This window comes from Cricetulus griseus, assembly GCF_003668045.3.
Source record: "Cricetulus griseus strain 17A/GY chromosome 1 unlocalized genomic scaffold, alternate assembly CriGri-PICRH-1.0 chr1_1, whole genome shotgun sequence".
Taxonomy (NCBI): Eukaryota; Metazoa; Chordata; class Mammalia; order Rodentia; family Cricetidae; genus Cricetulus; species Cricetulus griseus.
Genome location: NW_023276807.1, coordinates 134,450,006 through 134,477,946, shown reverse-complemented (window position 1 = coordinate 134,477,946; position 27,941 = coordinate 134,450,006). Strand labels below are relative to the sequence as shown.

The window sequence follows — 27,941 nt, the reverse complement described above, 5'->3', positions numbered from 1 at the left end:
GAGACTTGACAGTCCAGTGCAAATGGCTCTGAGAAGAGAGACAGCCCATTTTCACATGCTGCTGCCACATCACTCTGAACACTGGCCTTGAGAAGAATTCCAGATTAGGAAGACTGTTGAGTGCACAAGTGTTGGGTGACAATTTTGTGTCACGCTCATCCTCCTGCCTGTAGATCCATCTGTGATACCTTAGCTTTCTAGTGAGCTCTTCACAAGGACTAATCTCTCTTCTCTAGTTTGCATCTGTGAGCTGCGTGGTTGTGGCAGGGATTGTATCAGCTGATGAATAGCAAGGGCAAGAGGGCACTCCAGAAATAGCAGTAATGATTGCAGGAAGGCCTCCTATCAATGAGGAATTGAGTCTGCAGTGGCTGGCTCGATTCATTAAAGTAAGGATATTAATGAAGCCAAAGGTGTGAGTTCAGACCCGTGCAGGCCAGAGAGGGACATCTCCATACGGTTCCCAGTTATTTCTGAGAATTAGGGCTTGGGGTGGCTCAGGCACCCACTGGTTACAGAACAATAGGGAGCTGTGTGTCCTTTCTATGGTGGATTCACTGGGCCTTTTGTGTTGGAAGGTGAAGCTGGAAACGGAGGACCTTGTTTCTTCTATGCCTGGCTGTTGGTCACTAATGTCTCTCTCATTTCATTCCAGAGAGCCGTATGATCTTGGATGCCTTTGCCCAACAGTGCAGTCGTGTTCTTAGTCTCTTAAATTGTGGAGGAAAACTTCTGGACTCCAACCATTCTCAATCCATGATTTCTTGTGTCAAGCAGGAAGGCTCTTGTTACAACGAAAGACAGGACCAGTGTCACATTGCAAAAGGGCTCCAGAGTCAGACCTCTGACAACATAGACATAGAAATGCAATATATGCAAAGAAAACAACAAACCTCTGCCTTTTTGAGAGTATTCACTGACTCTCTCCAAAATTACCTGCTCTCGGGGAGTTTCCCGACTCCGAACACCTCATCAGTCAGTGAGTATGGGCACCTGGCTGATGTGGACCCTCTCTCAACCTCCCCGGTGCATACATTAGGTGGCTGGACCTCCCCAGCAACGTCTGAGTCCCATGGTCACCCATCCTCCTCCACACTGCCAGAGGAGGAGGAGGAGGAGGAAGAGGAAGGCTATTGTCCTCGATGCCAGGAGCTGGAGCAGGAGGTTATCTCATTGCAACAAGAAAATGAAGAACTCAGAAGGAAATTGGAGAGCATCCCAGGTATGTAGCCACACTTTGAGCAGACAACAGCAACACAAATCCATAGTTGTCTTGGCCTCTATGTATACCTGTGTGTGTGTACAGCTTCAGTTACGGGGGTGAAAAGTTAAAAAAGCAGGACATGTAAGATGTCCTTGGCTTGTCTGGTCCAGGCAGAAATTTCAGGACAAGCACTAACCTGTCTTGTCTATGTTAAAACTACGTGCTTTGGGGATAAGCCCTGAAGCCCATAGCCCTCATGAAAGATATCTCTATCAGTATATAAGTAATTCCTGGATGTGATGCCTTGGCATTAGTGTGCATCCACTGTTAGGAATCTGGGAGTACTTTAAAGGTGGTCTCTGTTTAACATGGCCTTTGTGTCCCCCAGGGACAAATATGAAGGAAACCACCTTTGCATTAGCAGGGTTCCGTACTGAGGAAAGGGCATGGTCTTTTCTGTCCAGCCTTTTCCCTGGCTTCCCTTGCTAACTTAAGTTTCAGCTAGCAATCTCTAAAGCATGCAACCCTCCCCTCAAAATTAATTTAAAAATTGTAAACTAATAATTGTAAACTAATTGTAAATTAATTAACCATTAGTTAAACTGTTTGTGTCCCTGGTGTGAGGCAGTCCCTGCCCCTTTTTCATAGTATTAGAGTTGGAGTTTTCTTAGAGCAAGACCTCTGAATTTTTGTTGTTAGTGCTTATTTTCCTTTGCTATTAAGAATAGTACACATGGGCTGGAGAGATGGCTCAGTGATTAAGAGAGCACTGGATGCTCTTCCAGAAGACCCGGGTTCTCTGCACCCATATCACAGCTCACAATTTCCTGTAACTCCATTTCCAGGGGATCCAACACCCTCATACAGATGTACATGCAGACAGAACACCAATGCACATGAAATACAATAAGTCATTTTAAAAACTTTTAAAAAGAAAAATACTAATTTCACTTGTATCTTTTAATTCATCCCAACACCCACACTGGGGCAGCTCACAACTGTAACTCCCATTTCCAGGGGTCCAGCACCCTCCTGATCTGTAGCAGCCAGCACACACATGTGCGCGTTCATTCAGGTGCATACACATGCACAAATTAAAGTAAAGTAAGAAAAGAGTACGAAAGAAAATTGAGTTTTTCCCAGTATTAATATTGCCAGTATTTTTTTTAAATCCTCTACTTCTGCCAGGCATGATGGCACACACCTTTAATTCTAGCACCAGAGAAGCAGAGGCAGATGTACCTCTTTTAGTTCAAGGACAGCCTGATCTACATAGCGAAGTCCAGGACAGCACAGGCTTCATAATAAGATCCTCTCTTTGTGTGTGTGTGTGTGGGGGGGATCAAAACCTACCTTCTTATTTTTTGAGGCAGGGTCTTAGTTTACAGCCCTTAAATTTCTGATCTTTCTGCCTTCACCTCCTGAATGCTAGGTCTAAAGGCGCAGGCCATCGCACCTGGCAGAAGCTCTGTTTTGTAAGACACACACATTTGTGGTCATTTTGGTTTATTCTTCTAACTCTGGGCCCACACCAGACATCTATCTCATCTCACAGACAAGGAAGTTGAGGCATAGAAGATGGGAGAGCAGCTGTAGATGGAGAATTACATAGTCCAAGCCTTCTGACTTGGTGTCCAGTTTGTGACCCTACAGCCTGGAGTCAGTTCCCACCTTCAGGGTAGTTGTGTTGTCTGATCACCAGTATGATCCTTAACGCTGTAGCATTACTTCTAGCAGAAATACAGAGCTAGTCCTCTGAGAGTCTCCTGTACAGTGCCTTCAACTATTAAGTGTGTAACCTTGTTTCTTTTGTGCTTTTGGTGTTAGCACTTTGGCACTACAGTGAAGGTCATTTTAAAAATGAATCCCCAAACAGAAATATAAGAACATCCCTAAATAAACCATGACAGGGACACTTGTTTCCAGCGTAAGAATTGAAACAAGGCAATCACAGCTGGGACATTTGTCAGGCAACTCACATTCCAAACTTCTTTGCACGAGTCTGCAAATGGCTTTCAAAAGTTTCGGTTTTGGGAGTTCCAAGCATACTTTAGCAAGTGCGAAAATTTGTGATTACAGAATCCAAGAGAGAGTCATGTCTGAGCTACAGAGCTAACCCCACTAGTTTCCTATGTCTTTAAACAGGTAAATCAGTACTATAGTTAGGGGTAAAGGCTTTTGTGCACACTAAAGCCCCTGAGAGTGGCTGCAGCTGTGGACTTGTGCTGCTTATTAGCTTTGATTCCTACAGTCATTTATTTGCCCATTCAGAGCCTCAGTCTTCTCCTCTACAGCAAAGTTAACAATATTATAGGACTATGAAGTGTTAAATTCAGTTTGTCTTCCCATGAACATGAACCTTCCTGAGACTGGAGGCATGGCTTAGCAGTTTAAAGCACTTGTTTTTCTTCCAGAGGACCCAGATTCAGTTCCCAGAACCCACATGGTAGCCCACAAACATCCATAACTCCAGTTCCAGGGGAGTCCAGTACCCTCTTCTGACCTCCACAGGCACCAGGCATGCACATAGACACAAGCAGGCAAAATGCTTATACACATACACTAAATCTTAGAAGAAGAAAGAAAAATGGTTTCTGGATATCGATAGAGCATATCTGTAATCCAAGTGCCAAAAGGAAGAGGCAGGAAGAGAGTCCAAGACCCTCATGGGGTATGTGACAAATCCCCACCTTAACCAAGAAAAAAAAGAAAAGAGTGCAGCTGTTGTGTGCCTCCCAATACCGAGATTGGAAGTGCTTTTCCAGAGGATAAGCAGTGTCTGACTTCAGAAAGAGGCCAGCGAGCCTCAGGTTTGTGTCAGCTTCTTGTAGTCAGTCTTCACTTCTCTGGAGTTCTGTTTGTTGTGTAGTTGGGATTACCAGCCATGCACCGCTGTGCTTGGCTTTCTTTTTTTCTGAACATTTTTGGAGACTTTTCAACCCTCAGTGCCCACAGTACACCAAGCATCCAGACACTTTATCTGACCACTGTTCTTTCCACCGCCAAACCACCCCCAAAATATGCTGTCTTCTTCTTGAGAAACTCCTATGAATTCTTCAGTGCCCAGTTGAAGCAAGGCACTCTTTCTATAAGAGATCCTTCCTAACCTCCAAGCACACACCACACACAGTGCATACCTCTGTTAAAGTTTTCAAGCCTGTGTTTACCGAGTATGTCTTCTGATGTCCTGATAAGGTGAAGGTGCTTGAGGGCAGAGATGATGCCTATCATCTTGATGTCTGGTCCCTGTTGAAACAAAACATTGTCGGTATCTGAACACAAACCAGCAACTGTAGGAGACTAATTAATAATGCTGATCATTTGGTTTGAGATATTTCTATTCTGGAGCTTATTATAAAACAGATACAATTAGGCTATGTGAATATTATTAAACATAACAGATAGCTGGGATTATCAGTAATAAAAACATTCAAATTTCCTATAAAACTATCGAGTAATATTTTGAGGAGTTTGAAGTCTTTGACTTGTTAACAAGATAGATAAAATGGTGCTTGAGAAAAGGAGATAAACTGACCAAGGTTTTAGCTGGGTGTGGTAGCACAGGGCCTGTAATACAGTTATTCAGGAAGCTGAAGCAAGAAAATGGTGAGCTCTAGGCCAGCCTGGGCTAAATGACTAATAATATTGGTACATTGAAATTGTTAGCTGGAGGCCCACTCAGCCTTAATATGGGAAAACCAAAACTGTAGCAGTTTCTTTACAAGAGACTTACATGCGACTGGCTTACCCACTTTCCCTGATGGAGATGAAGCAGCCTTAGAGACTAGGGGTTGGGGCAAGGGTCTCTTTCCTGTTGTCCCAAACCATCCCATTTCCACTCCGCCCCCCCCCCTCAGGTTATGTGATGAGCATTGTAATTCCATGTTGTTCCTTAGAGGGATGAACACTGGAAACATCAGTGTCAGGATGGGCACTAGATACAGCTTGGGTTTTTTGTAAGCATCTTTTCTTTCTCTGGTTTTATGAGACAGGATGTTGCTATGTAGCTCAGCTTGTCACACAGTCTCTCCTTTCGATAGAAGCCTCTGTATTTCTCTTCCTCATTTATTTTCTCACGGAATCAGCAGAATGCACAAGGGAACAAAAGAAACCTGCCCAGTGGGGTCACAGTTTCTCCACCAACCAGAGAGACTTGCTCAAATTCTTATTTGGCCCAAGGATGCTGCACTTCCTTTTAAGGCCTCTGGGGGAGTAATTAATCCTTAGGGCCCTTTCAATATTTCTATAGCTATGAGCCCCCGTCCTATCTCTCATCTTTTCAGAGGCCATGGGAACACAAGGCATCCTGAAATGCACAGAGCCTTCCTGGGCACACTGATTCCCATCTGCAAGGGCCATGTCCTCGCTTGGGAATTCCCCTGTTCCCATGAGCTGTACACTGTCAGATTGAAAGTGGGTTTCTATAGTTTTCTGGCTGTGGTCTTCATTGTTCCTGGACTGGCTGCTTTCATTCTTGCTTTAGTTCACCAGTCTCTGTTTTCCAGATTGACTGATGAGGGTTGGGTTGGGTTTGGGGTTTTTGTTTGTTTTTTTGTTTTGTTTTCCCACAGAAAACATTTCACTTGTTTCTACAGTTTCCCTGTGGAAGTCTAGACAAGTGTCCAAAAAGGTACCAACTAAGACATCTGGAGGCCTCTGTCTCAGGGGAGATGGCAAGGGAAAACCTGGAAGTGGGAGGAGGGGAAGGCTAGTGTTCAGGAAGCCCTCAGTGATTTAAAATTTTTTAAATTCTGAAAATGATTTTGATTGTGTGTGTGCGAGCACACACACAGATTCTGCATATGCACCGTGTTCGTACAGGTGCCTGTGGAGGCCAGGAGAGGAAATTGGGTCCCCGGGAGCCATGGGTAACAGCAGTTGTGAGGTGCCCCAATGTGGGTGAAAGAACCAAACCTGGGTTCTCTGCAAGAGCAGCAAGTGCTCTCAAGCTGAGCCACCTCTCCAGTTCCTATTTTAGCCTCTTAGATATCTGGTTAATTGTGAGCACATCCCTAGTCTCCCTGGCCTTAGCTTTGTCTCCAGCGTCAGTCCACAGGCATGCCCCACTTACCTTAAAGTCCTTTCCCACACTGGGGCATATATATTCAATGCCCACTTCTTCCAGCAGACTCAGCTGGCCTGGTTAGGGCTTATCTGTGCACTGCCTAAATGTCTGGATGCCTGTGGATCAAAGAGGAAGATCGAGCTTCTAGCCCAGCTATGGCTTGATAACCAATACTGCATGTCGTAGAGGCAAGGAACAACAGCTACTTTGGTGGCTTTTAGACAATGGTTGGTGTTGTTAATACCCACTAAAGAATTTAAGACATGTTAAGTGCCTCTCTTATCCCAAATGCTTGGGACCAGAACCATTATACCATTTTACTTCAGATTTGAGGATATTTATATCTATATGATGATCTTGGGGGTGAGGCCTAAGTCTAAGCATTCCATATATTCATGTTTCATGTGTTCATTATATACATTAAAATTCAATTAGGTTTACTTTTATGAAAAATTTTAGTGTGCCCGTGTTTTAACTGCAACCATCATGAGTTCAGGTGTGGGATTTTCCACTTGTAACATCATGTTGGGTCTAGAAAATTTCAGATTTGGGGATAGCTTGGATTTGAGATAAAGGATACTACTCATCCTGTACCACTCACTTTTCATGAGAATGACAAAAGAGCAAACAGTGATAACTACCACAATCGCACAACTAAGATTAATCTCTATTTACACTGAATTCCTTCCCATCCTTTCGATATACATATGTTTAACATCATTGAAGTTGTACTGAATTTTCAGTTTTATGAGCTGCTTTGTTAACATTTTTGTGCTTAAATTTAAAATTTCATAATATCAAAGCAAAATATGGGTACTATTTCAATCCTACTTAATCAGTGAGAATTATAAATTTTACTACAGCTCCCATGCTAAATCAAGGGTTGTACCATATGCGTGTCACAGGACATGTCCATTCCTTTGTCAACTTGGCTGATCTATATCTCACCATCCTTGTGCCTCTTTTCCCAGAACTGGCATTACAAGTGTGTGACAGACACCATGATAGGCTCTTTGGGTCTTTCATCAATTAATACTGAAAGCCAGAGTCTTATTCCCATCAACATCAACAGCATCAACAAAGTGGGTTGAACTTTTAATTTATTGGTGAAATTAGGGGCACCTTACATTTCCCCCCAATAATTAATTTTTAATTAAAAGTTTTTCATACAATATATGTTGAATATGTTGGTCATTTCTCCTTCCAGAACCTCTCCAACTTTGTGTTCTCATTCTTTTTCTCACAAAAATAAGTAAAATAAATATTAGAACAAACAAGCAAAAGGACCAGTAAGACAAAAACAAACAAAATGAGACAGAAAGTCCCATGGAGTTTGTTTAGTGTTGGCAGCTACTCCTAGGCATGGGGTCTGCACTCACTCCACTGGAGAAAACGGATTTGCCATTTTCCAGGTACAAATGGCAAATAACTTCCCGGTTTCTGTCCCCATGTTGAAAGCTAGCTAACATGTGCCATTGCTGTTCCTCCCACAGTGCCCTGCCAGACGGTCCTAGATTACCTAAAGACAGTGCTACTGCACCACAACCAGCTCCTGCCACAGCCCGCCGACCAGCCCACCGAGGTAGGAGTCTCCTCTGGAAAAAGGGGTGCAGGCTTGCAGATGGAATTACCCTCAGGTGAAGCCTGCTTACAGCTTCCAGTCTCTGTGGAGCAGATTGGCTGGCCAAGCACATTGCTGACTGTGGGGCGTTTGTGGGTCTGGGTCTCTTGCTGTGGACACATACTCTGTGGAGAAAGACTGTGCCGATTTAATTTACAAAGATTCAGGAAGGGGAAACAGGCAATTTAAACTGCATAGGCGAGTCTTCCCCATTCCTTTGGAGCAGGGAAGTTGTAAAAGGAGATAACATCCAGAATGCCTTCAGGCAGAACCCTGGTCTCCATGTTCCTCCCTCCCTCCTTCTCAGTGTCTGACATTCTCTGGGGTTTCGACATTACATCCCAGACAGTGCACACTAGCTGTTTTCTTCCTCTGAGTCATAGTAGAATCAGCCAGTTTCCTACTGTATAGCACAATGGTCTCTTGATGCTAGGGTGTTTTAGCAGACTGCATTTTTACAGTTTTAATGCTCAGTCTTGACTATTTTACTATCTTCATGGTTTTAGACTTTAGAACATGGCTTGAGTCTCCTTTCCTTCCTCAATTATTGTGCTTCCTCCTTTATCACAGTGTGCTCCCAAAACACCCTCTGCCAGCATTCCCATGCCATAACCACCATCCATCTCGTAAACTCCCCTTAACCCCATCAGCACCCCAGTGCCTCTTGGATTCTGAGAACCCTAGATTCCCGCTTCATGCTTTCCAAATGATGACTCGTTTTTAAATGACTGAACAAGTTGAAGAGCTGTTCAGATGACCTCCATTATGTTTTCCTCACCTCTCCACCCTATAGTCTTACTACCCTCACCACAGTGATTTGCAGGAAAACCCCTGCCCCACCCCATGCCCTTCCTGGGAGACTGGTCCCTCAAACTCTGACTTCCCTTCTCACAGCCTTTGTGTCAGTGCTGCTTTCTGACTCCCTGTCCTTCATGCTCAGGACTTTTTCATCCTTTCATCCATTGTTCCTAAGTTACTTCCTTCCTTGTTCTCTACCGTTTCAGTCAGTTTATGGTGCTCCCCCCCCCAACCCCGTTCTCTGCCACTTGAAGACTAAACGGTCCCACGGCCCAGTTGCATAGCAGTATTCACTACTATTCACTGCCTGGCTCTTGGTGGGCTGCCCACAGTCTCCTCACTCTGCACATATCTGCCCTGATACCTAACCTCACCAAATCCAGGTAGAAGCTCCTGCCCTGTCAATGGGTTTCTTCTTCTTCCCAACATGTCATGTTAATTTTCTCCCTTCTGGTCACTTGTAGCACTTTTTACCTCTCTCTTCTTTGCACAAAGCAAAGTTGTCTTTCTAAATTAAAGATCAAGCCTAAATTAAAATTTATAATTAAATTTGTTTGTTTCTGTTTTTTTTTTTTTTTTTTTTTCTCTGTGTAACAGTTCTGACTGTCCTGGAACTCAATGTGTAGACCAGGCTGGCCTTGAACCCACAGAGATCTGCCTGCCTCTGCCTCCCAGTGCTGGGATTAAAGGCGTGCACCGCCACAGCTGCCGCCTGGTTGAAGACTGCATTTGTTACCTTGGCATTTTATGGTATAAAACACAAGTGAAGCATGTGCTTTCTCTAGGAAGTGTCTCTGATTGCCCCTCCCTGCTGTGACCATCAAATAACTAAAAATCTTTGAAAACAGTGAGGGCTGTTTTCAGTGTGACTCGTTAAGTTAGGGTTAGTAACTGCCTAACTGAGGTGCATAATCAGCCCCCCCAAAATAGGAAGAGGGGCTGGGAAGATGGATTAGCTGATATAGTACAAGTGTGGTGCCCCAGAACCCACATGGAAAGCCAGGTGTGGTTCATGGTGTGCAGCTGTAATCCACCGCACTGCAGAGGTGGGGACAAGTTTGCTTACCTGTCAGCCTTACCACTCTGTGAGCTCCAGGTTCAGTGAGACCCTGTCTCAAAAATAAAGGTAAAGTCTGGACAAGGTGGTGCACATCTGTAAGCCTTTAGTCGCAGCACTTGGGAAGCAGAGGCAGGAGGATCTCTGTGAGTTCAAGGCCAGCCTGGTCTACAGAGTGAGTTCTGGATCAGCCAGGACTACAAAGTGAGACCCTGTCTCAAAAGTGGGGGGGGGGGGCAAAAATAAATTAAGTTAGAAAGTCATTTAAAGAAAACTCTGCCCTCCATGTGTATAGGCATAAAAGTGTACTCATATCCCCATACACAAGTAGATAGGGACAGAGGATTGCCTGTATTATCCTTGGATAGGGCTATTTAAACTTCATTGCTTGTCTTTATCATCATTATTACTATACTGTTTTTATTGTCATTTCAGGCACCTGAGAATGTTCTCATTTTTATTATTTATCACATTTTATTCCTTTTAACTATGCTAAAAACAGGATTATAATTCTCATCCATAACCCACGGGGCATCCTGAGTTGTGTTTGGGGCTATAAATCACTGGTTCTCTTTCTTCTTTTTCTTGATGAAAATTACCTCCAAATGGTAACTCTGCATTTTATGAGATCCATGTTTTATGTTGAGCTGTTGTTGTTTGGAATTGCACAGGACTCTTCTATGATTTTCTCAAAGATTTGAAAAAGTCCCTGTCTTGGATCGCCAGCTCCCTAGTCACAAACACCCTCATTTGAAATAGGCACAGTTTAGGGACACAGCTCAGCATTAAGGAATAAGTGAAAAGCTCATCCAGGCCAGCCCATCCCACTTAGGAATTGTGACTCTTTGGAAAAGAATACAACCTCAGTAAGCTAGCCATAACTTTTCCTTGCAGGTAGGCACCCCAACTCCAGGGAAACAGGTATGTTAGGAGGAGGAGGAGGAGGAGGAGGAGGAGGAGGAGGAGGAGGAGGATTATTGAAAAGATAAACAGTTCAAGAAGTAGCTGTGCAGTTTTCCTCTAAGTTTGATGGTGAATATATTCACAGGGTCTGTAAAAGGGGTTTTGATTTTTTTTAACCTTCATTTTTATATTTCATATGTGGGTATTTTGCCTGCATATGTCTGTGTACTGTGTACATAGAGTACCATGAGGGCATTAGATTCCCTGGGACTGGAGTGGAAATGGTTGTGAGCCACCTTATAGGCGCTGGGAACTGAATGCAGGTCTCCTCTGGAAGAGCAGCCACTGCTCTTAACCACTGGGCCATCTCTCCAGCCCCTGGCTTTAAATTCTTAACTGCAACCCCTGTTGCCAAGTAAGCCTTGTACTACATGGTTCAGTCCACCAGTATGTTGCACCTGCCGTTAATTCCGGGAGCGGGAGCAGGGTATTGCATGGAGCATACAAATCCTGGCCCTCAAGAGCTCTTTGGCGGGAGATGAATGGATACCTTATCAGAAACTGGAAATCTGTAATTGTCCTTTGTTTTGTTCTCTTTTGGGGCAGGGTCTCACTCTGTTCCCAGAACTGCCCTGGAGCTCACTATATAGCTGAAACTAGCCTTGAACTCTGAACAGATCTCCTGCCTCAGACTCTTAGAGTGCTGGGGTTACAGATGTGAGCCATTGTGCTTGGTGACTATGGTATCATTGACCCTATTTTGAATTGAAGAATTGAAGTTGAGAGTAGTCCCCTCCCAGGCTGAACCCATGGCCCAACTTTAGACTGGTGTTGTTTTGTTTTGGTTTCGTTGGTGGGTGTTTTTTTTTTTGTTTTTTTGTTTTTTTTTTTCTCCACAGTATGTATGTGGACCATGGGTTAACCCAGTCCCCTCAGGCCCTGAGACTAGAATTACAAATGGTTGTGAGCTGCCATATGAATTGAACCCAGGCCCTCTGGAAGAGCAATCAGTATTCTTAACATTTGAGCCATCTCTCCAGTGCCAATCCCCTCCCCACCCCCACCCCCCACCACCCCCCACTCCCCCACCCCCGCTATAATTGCACCACCTGGGGCAGCACCTTAGACTGCTGTTAATTGTTCGGTAAGAAGTGCAGCTGTTACTAAAGGACTTCTATAAAAATGCTTTAGATAAGGAGTGGTTCTGAGCCAGTTTGGAGTCCACACCTCAATCTCCGACTGCCTGGGTGGAAAGGTCATTCACTGGAGATCTACTTAGCCCCTTCCTCTCTGTCCATGAGAAATGGTGAATTATTGTCCCTTCTGCATCAGCCATGCAGCTCACCACTCTTTCACTTAGGTAGGAATCTGTGTTCCACAGCCTGGCTCACCACCCTGCTGGCCTAGCTCCCTCATTCCTTCCTCCATGCACTGCCCAAGACTGCACTAATACTGTGCTCTCACTGCCTCCTACTTGAGGGCAGCTGAAAGAACCTGTGGCCCATGGGCTCTGATTGCTGATCATACATGTGCACAAGGTCCCAGAGCCAAGGGTTTTGTGTGCTGCTGCCTGTTGACTACCTCCAGCCACTCTAGCAAGTTCAGGAAGCTTTCTCAAGTTAAGACATGGAACCCAGTTCATTTTAAAGCTAGCCTGTCTCTAAATTTAACTACATTCCTTAAAGGAAACTCAAGTCAAATTTTCACCTTCAGGAAGATGCTGAAGAGATGAGTTTCTGTGTGTACTGTTCAGTGACTGTTGCCTAGTCAGATGAAGCCTTGCTGTCCTGCTGGCCTTCATACCAGAACCTTCTCTATGCTTAACTAAAGCAAGAGGCTTCTGAAATAAAACCCTGTCAGACCCAAACAGTGCCAAATTTATAACCTGTAGTAAATTGTCAGAGTTGTAAAACTGAATGAGCTTCCCTTTTTTAGTTTGTACACCTTAATTACTGGGGAAGAAGTATATTAAAACTGAGATCATGGGTTAATTAATTTGTCCTGGACTGTAGAATTTTATGGACAGCCAGAACTAAAGTAATGGTTGCGTGGGTGCAATTGACTAAACATGGCTTATAAATGTTGCAGAAGTTGCTGTAATTAGTCCCACTGCAGCTATTTAGCTTGGGAATTTTACAGCAGACATAAATTATGAAGGTGAAAAGTAAGAAAAATTTTGAGTTGACAACATTGGCATTTGCAGAAGCTACAATTTGAGAAGAGCTGTTTTGCATTATTTTTTTCCAGTTTCCTCTTAAACCCACTCTTTTCATGTTTTCACTGTTACACAATGACAATCATGTGTTAGGTGCCTTAAACACAAGTAATGCCTATTAAAATAGACTATCGGCACCATTTCTCTACGAACTTAACTGGCAGCCAGAGGATGAAGGGACCTATTTGATCACACTCTTCAAAGTCATTTTTGCATATTTAATAGATTGAAAGGGAAAGTTACAGGTTATATTTAAAGAGTGTTCCCTGTCATTGGATCTTGACACATTTTAACCTACCTGTTAAAATTCGAGTTATAAATAGCTCCTCTTTCAAAGGTGTTCATTATACCTCATTGGCTCTTGTTATAGAAAATGCAAATGTAATTTGAAAAGTGCCCGTTCTGAGTGTGAGCAATTACTTGTGCTCTTCAATGCCCGGTTCATTGTCAGCATAGCCACTTGGTTTAAAAGCATGTTTGCCTTTGAAATGGAGATCATTTGGCTTCTGGCTGGCTGGCTCAGTAGGTAATGAGAAAATATTTTCCTTTTCCAGGGAAGCAAGCAGCTGTTGAACAACTATCCTGTCTACATAACGAGCAAACAGTGGGACGAGGCTGTAAATTCTTCCAAGAAAGATGGGAGACGGCTCCTTCGATACCTCATCAGATTTGTTTTCACAACCGATGAGCTTAAGTACTCATGCGGCCTTGGGAAAAGGAAAAGGTCAGTGCAGTCAGGAGAGACAGGTCCCGAAAGACGCCCTCTGGATCCAGTTAAAGTCACGTGCCTCCGAGGTACTGCATCCTTCCCCTCAGTGTCCACCATCCGTGATCCCATTTCACTGCATTGGCTGTGGCTCCCCACACAAATGTTCAGCTGTTACTGTATTTTGATTTTTTTTTTTTTTTTAATCTTTGCACCAAGACTTTCTAAGCTTCATGTGGCCCATCTACTTGGTGTTGAAAAGCTCTGTAAATGATTCCTTGCTTTAGCCTCGTTTTCACATACTGGTACAAAGGCATCGCATAGCACCTCATGTTTCACGCTTTCAATTCAAATTTTCTTTGCTGCCAGAGAAGGCCACATTCAGCAAAACTGGAGCATAGGGAGATAGATGCAGAGAGGGAAGATGTGCCATTCTGTAATTAGTAAAAAGTATCTTGCTTCCATGGACCTTCATCTGGCTTGCAAAGCATACCGGAAAGTAGACTTTACTCATAAAACCTTTTTAGATAGGGATGGAGGGAGGGACACAGAGAGAGTGAGAGGGAGAGAGAGAGAGATTTTCTATGTTAAAAATTCTGCCTACATGACACAGTTTGGTCAGTATTTTAGGTGATTGCTTTGGTCTCCACAGTTGCAGATCAGGCAAAGGTTGGAGAACTAGCAGTTGATGGAGCAGGTTCCATCAAACACAGACAGGTAGAAACATGGTAGGGCCACTAGAACACAGTCTGTCTTGGAACACAAAGCAGAAAGCACACCAGAAGACCCTTCACAGTTGAGTACTAATTTTATTGACTAGAAAGACATGTTGATTTAGTCTGGATAGGAATCCAAATTTTTACTGGTGATAAAGTTGTGACAGTTTAATAGATTAGATAGGATGGATGGATGGATGGATGGATGGATGGATGGATGGATGGATGGATGGGTTTAATAGATTAGATAGGATGGATGGATAGATAGATAGATAGATAGATAGATAGATAGATAAAGATAGATAGATAGATCACTTATAAGACTTTGATAATTGGGAGGCTTGTCCCTGTACTCACCCCAGGACACAGCCTTCTCTTAAGCACTTGAGCTCTGTAACCCCTCCTGCCAAAGCACACATGTCCTGTTGGGTAGCAGCTAGGCATCTCTAGCTCACCCCCATACATTGTCACCTGGCAGGGATTGAAGGTTTGGTGCATGCATGGCTTTCAACCATCCTAGATGACTCTGATTCGAGTGCTCCATGCTTGGGGAAGCCACTGCACAGGAATGCCTTCATTAACTAGTATCAGTGCTGTAAAGTGATCCTGTGGGCCAGTCAGAAAACTCCACTTATTTTGCATGCCCAGCTGATGGGAATTTCTAAAATATATCTTATTTAACTAATCATAATTCTCCAACATCATTAAAGGTGGTAGAATGGCTCACCAACAGGCAGTGTTGGGCTCAGGCTTCTTATTTGTGGATCCAAAGTATTAAAAACTAAACCACCTGCATCCCTTCTGGGGAAATGATTCTCAATAGGTAAAATACTTGCTGCACAAGTTTGGGGGTCCGAGTTCATTCCTGGGATCCATATAACTGGGCAAAGAACAACTAAGGAAGACACTTATCTCTATTTTCAACAGCAAATATTCCTAGAAGTTTTAGGTGGCTTTTGCTCTTGCACATGGAACACTGGTGTGGGGTAGATTGGTTGTAGTGAGTGACGCTGTCATGGCATTGCCCTGGACCTCCATGTAACTTTCCTGATAGTGCTTCTTGTATAGGTTAAGCAGCCTTTCTGTCATCATCCATCAAAAACCAGCTGTTTGCTCTGTTTTTTACTGTTGTTTGTATTCCCCAGAATTCATTAGGATGCACTGTACCTCCAACCCTGATTGGTGGATGCCTTCAGAGGAGCAGATAAACAAAGTGTTCAGCGATGCTGTGGGCCATGCCCGACAGGGACGGGCAGTGGGGACTTTCCTGCACAACGGCGGCTCATTTTATGAAGGGATGGATCACCAGGCTTCCCAAGATGAGATCTTCAACAAGAGTTCACAGGATGGATCTGGGGACTAGTGGAAAGAACCTTCCCACGTAGCAGCGGTGTTTTTGTGTTTGGTTTTTTTAAAGAGCTCCAGTTGTGGATGTCCATTTCCTTGTCACCTTAGAGTCCAAAGCATGTTATTCTGTCGTACTTTACACATTCTCAGACTTAAAACTCTTGACCCACTGCCACGGTTCCTAAATAGAAATCCACTTTAAGGTTTTCTGGGAAGTCTCTGGTACCCACAGTAGGTTTGGGGTGTGTTATATCACAGGAAAAGGTACAGTCATAAAGTCATACTAGGTTGACATCAGGGGTGTCTCCTGTCCCAAGTCTTCAAATCTGCCTGGCCTCCTGAGCAGAGCTGGTCTCCTGGGAAGGTTCAGTTAGTGTTCCTGCACATGGGGGAAGGGAAGACACAGTTGTTTTAAGGAACAAGCATTTTCTCATTTAATTCAAGTAAGTTTTCTTTCAATTTTCCAAAGACTTGAATTCAGAGTTCTTAGCAAAGAGGATAGGTGACACTGTAAGCTCCTGTATGTCATAAACTCTTACTGATTAGAAGCCAGAGAACAGAGGCCATGTCTTTAGATGTTCAAGGGAAGGTCAGTCACTTTTCTGTTAATTTCATAGACAAAATTCACTGTGTCCATCAGAAAGGCAGTCTGGTTTCTGTGGTTTACAAGCAGATTTTCTTTATAAAGATATAAAGATTTTCTTTATATCTTTAGGAAACATCCAAAGAGTCAAAACTATTTTCAGAAGCCTTGATGCACAGCTTCCATAGCCTTAAGTCGTACTCTGTGGACACTATGCCAGGGAGGTGGGTTAGTGAGAACTCCCATGACCTGGCTGTTTGGTAAGACCAAGCATGGAGTATGACTTATGGCATCTGCTACTACTGACCGGGGGTCAGGCATTGTAGACGCAGCTTCAAGGCCATTCTGACAACTATGCAATGGCTTGTTGATGATTTCTCTTGAGGACCTTTCTGGGCTGGGTTAGAATGTATGGATCTTCTGTTTCCATTGTCATGGATGACAACACTTTTTCCAGCTGTGCCTCTCCTTTCTGCACAAGTCCTCTGCAGTCTAAGCTCTGCTTCCCTGGTTAATCTGTGGAATCCATATGGGAGGTTAGTGGTGCCCTGGGAGCCATTTCCCAGCAGAGGCTACAGAGGTGCTAGAATGGTTTTTGATAAGGACTCAGTTTTGGACTTGAGTGATTTGCTTACCAAATGAGTCAAGATTACTGTGTGCTTTGTGGAACCAAGAGCTACAGGGACAGCATTTATTGAAGACTGTGAATGACATCTACGAACACAGTGAAGAGTTTTGGAAATGGGATAGAAATTCATACTGTATCCATTTAGAAAAGGACTTTTGGGGAGGCCAGTTTTGTCAAAATAAATCACATCCTTTATATTCAATATTTAGCATCAGATTTTGAACAAATTGGCTGGGCAGTTTAGAAGTAAAAGAAGTTGAGTAAATGAGCTGTCGCTTACAATGGGTAAGAGCAGTGTCCTTGGCTATCCAAGGGAAGGGGGTATTTCTTAATGTGTGCTCAAAGGTCTGGGAAATCTGTCCTAGGGAATTTCCAGTGCCATAAGCCCACCATCCCCTCATCTGCATGCCCATCTTCCCTTTGCACTGGGCTTCAGTGCCTCTTGCTTCTGGGTATGTTGTCCTTGCAATAGCAGACATGTTTAGCAGCTGCTTTTAAGGGGTGCAGACTTGCAGGCTGTGTCTTTCCCCTATAAGTTTGAGGAGTCTGGACATGCCTTCTGTGCATCATGTTGGAGCCCACAGTGGTGCAGGTCTTCACTAAAGGTGACAGGAGCATTTTGGGCACCAACTCTCTGAGCCTTTGACTCACCACAGCTGTGAGGCAGGGACAGGAACCTCCAGACTGGCAGTTGCTTCCGCCACTTGAAAGGGCGCCCATGCTAGTCTTAACACTGACTTTGCTCAACTGCCTGCTCTCTGCCTCTCATTCTCACTCCAGGTGAATGTCTGCTCTGTCAAGTTTCCCACAAGTGACCAGTTCTGAAACAGTATAAGTAATACTGACCAACGTGCACATGAGGAAACTAAGGACTGCAGCGTTGACTTCCTCAGCATCTGCAGCCAGTTTGCATGTGTGTCCTGAGCCTAGGACCTATAGTCCTCAGCCACAGTCAAGTGTCCATTTTTCCTGCCTCTGTTTACATGATTACTGTTTTGTTTAGCTTAGTGAATTCACTGCCTGATACCAGCAGGCAGCCACTTAAGACCTGTCTCAGTACTCTGCTGGCTCTTTCTTCTAGTGTGTATCCATTTAAGGCTGGGTGCTACTCAGGTCATGCTGGGCTCCTATGTGGTCACCTGAGTGTTAAATCAGCCTGCAAAAGGTGCCATGTCTGGCAGGGATTCAGAGCTCACCATTAATCAGGCTACCCCGATCTCTCCACAAGCCTTTGATTTAATGTCTGGAGGTTAGAGGATGTTTGTCTTGTCAGCTTGGTTTGATTTTCCACATCATTCTCGAAGTCAGACACATTGCTCTCCCAACACAAAACTCAGTCCTCTGTCAACTTTTAGAATTACCCTGAGTCATTTAGTGTTGGTTTGAAGTAGACTTGAGTTAAAAACAGCTCAGGATGCAGCTGTGCAGTTTCATTGGTGAGAGAAATGTGGTTGCCAGGCTGTCGTGACTAAATGTGATGTTTTTGTCTGTTATTAGGTAAAGTCTTGTGTCCTGGCTTTCAGAAGTTCCATGGTTAATAGTGACATTGCCGTGGTGTATTATTCTTTTTCCAAATTAAAATGCCTGCTTCTCACAGTGATTGACTTCCCAGGCACAGATCTTGCCAAGAGGAGGGTGGTCCTGGAATGACCTGTCAGGGAACTGGGACCAGGAGCCGACAGAGGGGAGCAGTGCTCTACAAACATTTGATAAGGTCACATTTCTCACCAGCCCGTTTGTGGGTGCACTGTTCAGCTTCTCATGGTATCAAGAAAACTGAAGCATTTCAAATTGTAGCTTTTTTGCTTGAAAGTATTTCTGCTGGGCCTTAACCCTGTTCCTTGTCCATCACAGCATTTGGGGAACTGTCGCCATGTGTTTCATAAGGCTTCCCCTAAAAAGGTAGTAGAGAGTATAGGAGCGCAAGAGTGCTGTCATCTCTTGGTCAGGTGTTGAGGGACACATGTCAGCACTCGAAGCTGTAGTCAGCAGGTGGTTCATGTGTCATCCCTGACCCTTCATCAGGATGATAGGAGACATGTAATTACAATTGTATTTAACACAGCTACTCCCCATGGCATCAGGTTATGGTCACTGATAGCAATAGGAATTTTTTATTATTCAGTCCAGTAATAATTCTTGAAATAATAGATGTTTACACAAAATCTAAACAATAACTCAAACTGAGGAATCTGCAGGTTTCCGATTTCTGCATATCCCTGCCATTTATGACTTGTGCCTCTTTTCTGCAACTCTGAGAACGTGGATGGAGCTCTATGGGAAGATGTGCACCGTGTCCAGAACGAAAACATTCACTGCCCTCATTTGAGTTGTTTTTTGTTTGTTTGTTTTGTTGCGGTGTAGGGGTGAAACATTGTTCAGTATGTGCTCTAGACTAGCCCTGACACCCACCGACTACCTCCTTAGTTTCTATATAGACCCATTATCTTTTTTGGGTTAAAGGTCATTTTTTGGTGACTTATAGAAAAGATTTTAAATGCTGTACCATGTCACAGTACAGGTCTGTGTTAATCTGTGACTGCTTTCCCATGCGGATTTGGAGAAATGTGATAGAAAATGGTTTTGCACATACAGTATGAGTCTTGCTGGTGTGTGTGTTGGATGTAGCGACACTTGCCAAAACTGCTTGGCAAACACGTCAAGAGGGATGCTTGAGTCACAACTCTAATGCAAATGTGTCGAAACAGCAGTGTGTGTCATTATGGTGTATTTTTGTAAACACGATGGTGACTTCTTTCAGTTATACAAGTACTAGATAAAAATAACACTTGAAACACTGGAGGAAAATGTCACTTAGCTGATCACAGAGCTACTTGCATTATCAGCCAGGGCATCAGTGTGTGTGTGTGTGTGTGTGTGTGTTTACAGGAGAGGGACGAATTGACATCAGCAATGTGGAAGACAAAAATAATACCCATCACCACTTTTTGAAGGGTAAAGTACGTTGGCTCATGCAATTACACATTAGAGGCTGCTTGCACTCTCCATAGTATATTGAATTTGGAGAAATGTTGAAAACTGGAATTATCATATTTAATGACTGGCTTTGTCAGTCTTGACTATTTAAGGCAGTAAATTGCCAAAACTTGGCTTGTGAACTCCCATAGCTGACTGTAAGGGCTGTGCTCTTACTGAATCACAGTTTCCCGAACTGCAGTGAAAGTGCATCTGCTAGTGAGACCCATTCGAAAACCTGGGACACGCTGAACAGTGGCCCCAGTACAAGTGGCCCAATGAGCCTCAGCATGTTGCAGAATTATTTGGTCCCATTGGAAATCACTCCCGTGGCAATAGTTAAGTACAGCTACCTAAGTGTAACTCCGGATTTCCTGTGTGCTAGCTGCTTCAATAAGCACTTTAATGTATCCTTCCTTATAACCCGCACAGCTGCCCTAAGCTGTCACCGCCCAGGGTGCTCACTGGAGGTCACTTTGAGTTCCATAAGCAGAATGACCCTTTCTGTTTGCCCCAGTCAAGCATAGCACTCAAAGTCTGCCGACACTTTGGAGTGAACTTTTTTTTTTCTTCTGCTACCGAGGGAAAGCTTGTATTTATATCAATCGCTACATCTGCTTTGGAAGTACACAGGTGCTTAATACAAGTATGTGAAGCTTGGGCCTCCAGGAGTTCCTACAGGGCTGGCATGAGTTGTGGCCTGTGTGACATCCTGTAAGGCAGACCAGAAACTCTTAAGGGAAGTGAACACATCAGAAGTCTAGTTCCCTTCTACTTGTGTTTTAGGTTCCCTGTACAAAGATGCAGGAACATAAGAGAAAACTGAATTTTGTGACTAGATCCTCTTGGGGAACACCTGGTGATAGCAATGGGTATTGACCAGTGTTCCCATCTCTGTGTGGCTGGTTTTGCAGCCTCCTGGTAACACTTAAAATTCAGTGGAACAGGAGGTTTTAACTGACAATGTCACTGTGAGAATTGTAGAGGAGATTATGTAAAGGATATAGTGACCTGTTGATTTTTGCCCCTGTAGTTTTAGCTTTAACATCCTTGAGAGCATGCCAAAGCCACAAGGGGCCCGGCTTGTGCCTCTTAGGAGCAAGCCCTGCTGGAGTCAGGTAGGGAACTCGGTCACTGTCTAGCCTGACCTTGCCCAGGCTAAGCCTCTGCAGAATGGCATGTAGCAGCTAACACTGGGGCCAGTTGCCTTTACTCTATTTTCTATGATGAATACTTGTGGAGAAACTGTGACAAATCCATTGATCCTAATATTTTTATTGTTGGAGTCTTGTGGCTTCTCTGAATAATTTCTATTTGATTGTACTGTGTGGAATTCATACACACTAGGGATATGTTAATAAAGGTAAAATGCATAGTATAATATAGAATAGCAAAAAATTTTGTGAACAATTTATATAGAAGAGTAAGTTGTTTTTTAAGTGTTAGGCCATTTCTTTTAGGAACCTAAAATGTTATAAGAGTTTTTTAAACATTCAATATTTTTAATTATAAGAGACATTTGTTACTAGAGCTAATTATTTCGGGTGTTCTAATTGGAATATTGATTTTCTTACCTCATATACCTCTAGAATGCCACATGTTCTGTTGGGGATAAAATTGCACAATAAATGTCAAGTTACCTGTTAATGTTTTAACTTGTTTTTTTTTTTCTTTGTGTGTGTGTGTGTGTGTGTGTGTGTGTACATATGTATATGCATCCTCGTTTGTGGGCATGTGTGCACATTGTATGAATTGTGGAGGCCCAAGGTTGATCTCAAGAATCCTCTGTGTCTCCCAGATTATTTTTGAGAGCCCCAAATAAGCACACAAAGACTTATATTAATTATAAAGCTGTTGGCAGATGGCTAGGGCTTCTTATTGGCTATCTCTATCTTAATTATTAACCCATTTGTATTAATCTATGTATTTCCATGTGGTCTTATCTTACCAGAGAAGGGTCCAGACCTCTTACTCCTTTGTTGGCTACAAGTCGTCTGTCTGGCGGGCTCTCTTTGCCTTTCTTTCCCAGAATTCTCATCCTCGCCCGCCTATCTTCCTGCCTCACTAGCCAGACAGTGTTTTATTCATCAACCAGTAAGAGAAACATATTCCGAAGGACATCCCCAATCAGTAGTGTTTCACAGTCAATCCCAGAGTGAATGGATAAGGCTAGTCATACTAGTCAACTTGCTGTGGGAGTCCCCTGCCCCTGCCTTCTAGACCTTGAATCACAGGCAAGTCACCACCCATATAGCCTTTGTGTTGAGGTCTTCGGATCTAAATTAAGATCCTTTTGCCTGTACCACAAGTGTTTCAGCCACTGACCCATCTCCCCAACCCCTAACTTGCTGTTTTGTCTCTTTTGCCACTTAGTTGTTACTGGGTTTTTTGGGTTTTTGTTTTGTTTGTTTTTTTAAGTGTTTCTGGTTTCTCTTCTAGAGTCCTTTCCTCCTGAAGCTATGGCTTGCTTTTTTGTTTCTAATAAATGCAAGGAACGGTCTATGCTGAGCGCCCAAATAAGAGCCAGCAAGATGGCTTGGCGGGTAAGGGTGACTGTTGCCAAGCCTAAAAACAGAGTCTGATCCTCCAGACCTACATGAAGGAGGGAGAGCACTAACTCCCATATGGTATCCTCTGACCTCCATGCATACGATTGGATATGCATATCCACACACAATAAATAAATGTCATTTTAAAAAGTTCTCTAGTCTATTATCCCAGGGAAGTAACCAGAAATTCATCCTGGCCGAGTAAGTGGGAGAGTGGGGAGGAAGTGACATGTGTGACTCGAAAGAACACTTGCTATCGGGAAGCCCTAAAGCTGCAGCTCACAACTCCTCCAAATCCACAGAGATTGCCTGTTTATGGTATGTGAACAGTGCACCAAGCACAGAAACAAATTGGTTATGGCTTCCCCCTTTGAGTTACTGCAGAAAGTATGTCTGACATAAATATTACAGAAACACAAAATTAGCAAATGTTATTTCATTAGCCAGATTACATCAAAAACTAAAGTTTCGTTTTTAAGAAATTCAAAGGTGTTTTATTTTTGCCCTCAAGATTCAAAATTCAAAACAGTGCTTCAGTCAAAATAAGTTTGGTTAGAATTGGGATATCAGTTGAAAGTGGATGAAAGTTACTCTCTAACACTGAAAGGATGAACTATAACAAGGTACGTCCAGGATAAACCTGATGAAAAAACATAGAGCTAGGTTACAGGGTTCAAAATCTAGTACAAATAGGAGTTGTTTCTATGCACGAGTAATAAGCAGTCTAAGAAGAAAATTAAGCAATTCCCCTTATAGTAGCAGTAGAAGAATAGTATACTTGAATCAAACAAAATTCCAAACACTGCCAACTATAAAATAGGGAAGTTTAAGACCTGAACAATGGAAAAGTCAATAAAGGAGCGAATTGTTAGAATGAAGTGCTGCCGCCAGGCAGTGGTGGTACACGCCTTTAATCCCAGCACTCAGGAGGCAGAGGCAGGCGGATCTCTGAATTCGAGGCCAGTCTGGTCTACAGAGTGAGTTCCAGGACAGCCAAGGTTACATAGAGAAACCCTGTGTCAAAAAAAAAAAAAAAAAAGCACAATGCTCCCAGCTCTGGTCTGTAAGGAGCAGGCAGCTGCTGCCAGGCTAACTGCCAAGGGGTCCTAGGATTCATGGGAACAGAAAGGCCCCAGATACTCAACAGGACGAAAGCTACATTTATGGTAATTGGCAATTAAAGTATTGAAATGGTTCCTTAAGCAGGTGACAGGGCCAACAGGATATCCACCTCTTGCTGAGATGAAATGGGATCCCAGTATCTAAGTCCTGGAGGGAGCTCAGAATTCCCATCAAGGACACGTCCAGGATCTAGTCTCTAGATCCACTCAAGTTGATAGCGACCATAGCAGAACCCAGGAAAATCAAAATAGGTACATGGGTGTTCATAGTGTTAGGTATACAGTGGTTAAAAGTAGAAATAGTACAAATCCCCAAGTGTCTGGAAAAAATGTGTGTATCTCCATATAGTGGACTATTACTTAGTTAAAGCCAGAGTTCTGACAGCACGGCACTACATGGATGAACCTTGGAAATACAGTAAGTGAACAAAGACACAAAAGACCAGCTATTATACAACTACACTTACATGAAATGCCCAGAATAGTCAAAATCCCAGACAGGCACGGCTGGCTTAGCGCGTCTCAGAACACTATTGGCCTAATTAAGGAACCTAGGGTAATAGAATCCCTTTGAAATTGGTTAAACACACATGCTGTGTGTTTGTCCAGAGCCTTGTATACCTAAGCAGTGGCATACTTAGTTCTTAGTAAGCCAATGGCTGGGTAACCATTAGAGAAAAATGATAAGAAGCTACTAATGAGAAAAAACCCACATTCCACTGGGTGTCTTTTTTCCAAAGGTGAAATTGTACTAAGAAGGGGCAATCAGTCATCAAAGTCTGTGACTGTCAGAGACAAGTTAACTTTGAACAACGTGGCCATAGCCCTGTCAGTTACAGCATCATTCCTGTATGGTTTTGGTATGGTACCAAATGCTGACTGGGTCACTTCGTCCTCGCCTTTCCTCTGTTCTTTAACATTTCTTGTCAGACCTCACCCAGGCAGTCTTAGTGATACCACACCTGGTGTTTAGCCGGCAGCTGCGGAGATCACCTAATTCCCGCACTTTAGTAGAAGGTGAGCGTAGGGTGATCCAAAATTCTTCAAAATTGCTGGCCAGACTGGAGATGGGAGGGCACTAGCAGCTGGAAGAGGCAAGGCCGGCAGGGGGGCTGAAACTGTAGAGGTCTCCCTGCTAGGAAATACGATCTCCATGCCATCCGAGGAGCATGCAAGGAAGGAGCCAGATTGGGGATCGACTTGCAACCACCCTTTCCTTCCTATCTCCTCTAATTGAATACACAGGAAACCTTACAGTGTGAATAACCCACTGTACCCAGCCACCACCACCACCACCACCACCACCCCCTCCCCCAACCTCAACACAGTGAGGTGGAGAAGAGAGAAGATATTAGCAGGAATAAGGGGGCAAAGCAGGTGATTTCTGCTCCTGGGAGCCTCTTGGCCTTTGGTTATTTGAATAGTTGACATTTATGGGTCATTGGATTAAGGGTTCTATGATCATTCCTTCCTTCAGTCTTCCCAGCCCGTGAGGAAGTTCCAACATCTCCGTTGTATGGATGAGGAAGCTGGTGTTTGGAGGAGCCCCAGTGTGCAGAGGTAGGAGTCTGACTCTGCTTGGCTGCTTTTGTCCTCTCAGGCCAGTCCACAAAGATATTCTCTTTAAGACTTTGATCACTTGAGGTGAGAGGTGATGATAAGGCTGATGAAGCAATACTACCTGTGTCTCCCCAGCTCTGGTGGATGCAACAAGAGCGCATTGTCCTCATGGGACCCCAAGGCTGGGCCTCAAAATCCCAAACATGCATGAGTATTGCTGAGGTTAATGTTTATAGGAAGTCTTATGTTCATACCAGGAGGTCAAGGCAAGAATTGGCCTTCATGTTTGTGGTAGTTTGAAAGAAAATGGTCCCCAAAGGGAGTGACACTATTTGGAGGTATGGCCTTGTTGAAGAAAGTATGTCACTGTGGAGACAGGCTTTGAGGCCTTGTAGGCTAGATTCACTTCCAGTGTCTCAGACCACTTCCTGTTGCCTGCGTATTAAGATGTAGGACTGTCAGCTTCCACACCATGTCAGCCTGCATGCCACCTTGATGATAATGAACTAAACCTCTGAAAATGTGAGCCACCACCCCAGTTAAATGTTTTCCTTTCTTCACAGCAATAGAAACCCTAAGACAATGTTAGAGAAATATGCCATACAACATGGTGATACCTGCCTTTAAGGGATTGGGGGGGGGGCAGAACTGGAGAAATGTTAAAAGTGCTTGCTGCTTTGGAGAAGACTCAAGTTTGGTTCCCAGTATCCGTATCAGGCCCCTCGCAGTTGCCTGTAACTCCAACTCCAAGAGATCTGATATGGTCTTCTGACCTCTGTGGGCACAGTACTCACTTTTACACACCCACTCATGAGCACACCCATATACACATACTTTTTAAAAATCAAATATTTTTAAAGCCAAGCATGGAGGATGTGCTTGCAATCTCAACACTGGGGAGGCAAAGATAGGTGATTGACAGGGCTCACTGGCCAGCCTAATCTACGTGGCAAGCTCCAAGCCAGTGAAAGACCTGTCTGTCTCAAAACAAGATGGCAGGCACCCGAGGCACAACATCCAAGGCTGACCTCTGTCTCCATGGACACAGGAACACAGGCACATAAAACATCAGGCTTGCATTGTTTTGTCAAGTAAAAATGCAAGTAAACTTGTAATGGAAGGGGGACATGCTTGCTCCTTTGATTAAATAAGCAGGGTGGGATAAAACATGCCTGAAATAAAGTATCTTTATCCTTGTACTTACCAGTTGTCAATTTTTTTCCTCCATTTTTTTATTTAAATTAGAAACAAGATAGTTTCACATGTCAATCCCAGTTCCCTCTCCCTCTCCCCCTCCCCTGCCCCCCACTAACACCCTACCTATCCCATACCCTTTCTGCCCACCAGGGAGAGTGGTCTTCCATGGGGCATCTTCAGAGTCTGGCGTATCCTTTGGGATAGGGCCTAGGCCCTCCCCCATGTGTCTAGGCTGAGGGAGTATCACTCTGTGTGGAATGGGCTCCCAAAGTCCATTCCTATGCTAGGGATAAGTACTGATCTACTACAAGAGGCCCCATAGATTTCCAATGCCTCCTCACTAACACCCATGTTCATGGGTTCTGGATCAGTTCCATGCTGGTTTCCCAGTGATCAGTCTGGGGCCAAGAGCTCCCACGTGTTAAGGTCAGCTGTTTCTGTGGGTTTCACCAACCTGGTCCTGTCCATTTTGCTCATCACCCCTCCTTCTGGATTCCAGTTCAGTGTTTAGCTGTGAGTGTCTGCTTCTACTTCTACCAGCTGCTAGATGGAGGCTCTGGGATGGCATATAAGTCAATCATCAATCTCATTGTCAGGGGAGGGCATTTAAAGTAGCCTCTCCACTGTTGCTTAGATGGTTAGTTGGTGTCATCCTTGTAGATCTCTGGACATTTCCCTAGTGACTGATTTCTCTTTAAATCTATACTGGCTCCCTCTCTGATGGTACCAGTTGTCAATTTTTACAAATTGGGTTAAATTGTGGTTTCACAGATATGATGTAAACATTCATCCTCAGTCCACACACACAAAGGAATGGAAATAAATTTTGTTTTATGGCATCTCCCCTCCCTGTTTTGGTGTAAAAATAACTATTTGTCAAAACACGAGCATGGGGGGAAGCTAGGGTTCATTCAGGTAGAGTACTCACATGGCATGCAGAGAGCCCTGGGGTTGAGCTCCAGCACTGTATAAACTGGGTTTCATGGTACATGCCTGCAATCCAGCACTCAGGAAGTGGAGGCAGGAGGCTCAGCATTCTCCTCCAATATATGGCGAGTTCAAGGACAGCCTGTGTTAAAGAGACCCCACCTCAAAAAAAAAATGGCATCACTAATGCACGTGGAATAGAGTGGGTAGAAGCAGGAAAGAGACAGAGACAAAGACAGAGACAGACAGAGAGGCTGCAATCTGTGTGTCTGACTGCATTCTGTGTGTGTGTGTGTGTGTGTGTGTGTGTGTGTGTTGTGTCTGACTGCACTGTGTGAGTGTGTGTGAGAGAGACAGAGAGAGAGAGAGACAGAGAAGGAGAGAGGCTGCAATCTGTGTCTATGGCATGTCTGACTGCACTGTGTGAGTGTGTGTGTCTGTGTGTGTGAGACAGAGACAGAGACAGAGACCGAAACAGAGAAGGAGAGAGGCTACAATCTGTGTCTGGTGGTATGTCTGACTGCACTGTGTGTGTGTGTGTGTGTGTGTGTGTGTGTGTGTGTGCGCGCGCGCGCTGCGCGCGCGCTCGCGGTTGTGTATCTGGTTGCACTGTGTGTCTGACTGCTGTGTACATTCGTGTGTCTATGCTTGTGTGGTGATGCTCTCTTCCAGCTGGCAACACAGAGCATATTCAACTCAATTGCAAAACTGAAGAATTGTGTTGATTGTGGGATTTAACATTTTCTGCTCATTACCTTTTGTTTCTGA

The 27,941-nt window shown here is 43.9% G+C and overlaps 1 protein-coding gene across 1 annotated transcript in view; it reads left to right on the top strand.

Annotated features, from left to right (window-relative positions):
- Window positions 1-21,466, top strand: part of LOC100766260 (BEN domain-containing protein 4) — a 29,615-nt gene extending 8,149 nt beyond the window's left edge. The window contains 4 exon segments of the mRNA XM_027390819.2: window positions 656-1,222; window positions 7,763-7,851; window positions 13,418-13,658; window positions 15,431-21,466. Of these exon segments, the coding sequence (XP_027246620.1) occupies window positions 656-1,222; window positions 7,763-7,851; window positions 13,418-13,658; window positions 15,431-15,648 (1,115 nt within the window). The 3' untranslated portion in view covers window positions 15,649-21,466.
- Window positions 21,467-27,941: the final 6,475 nt, after the last annotated feature.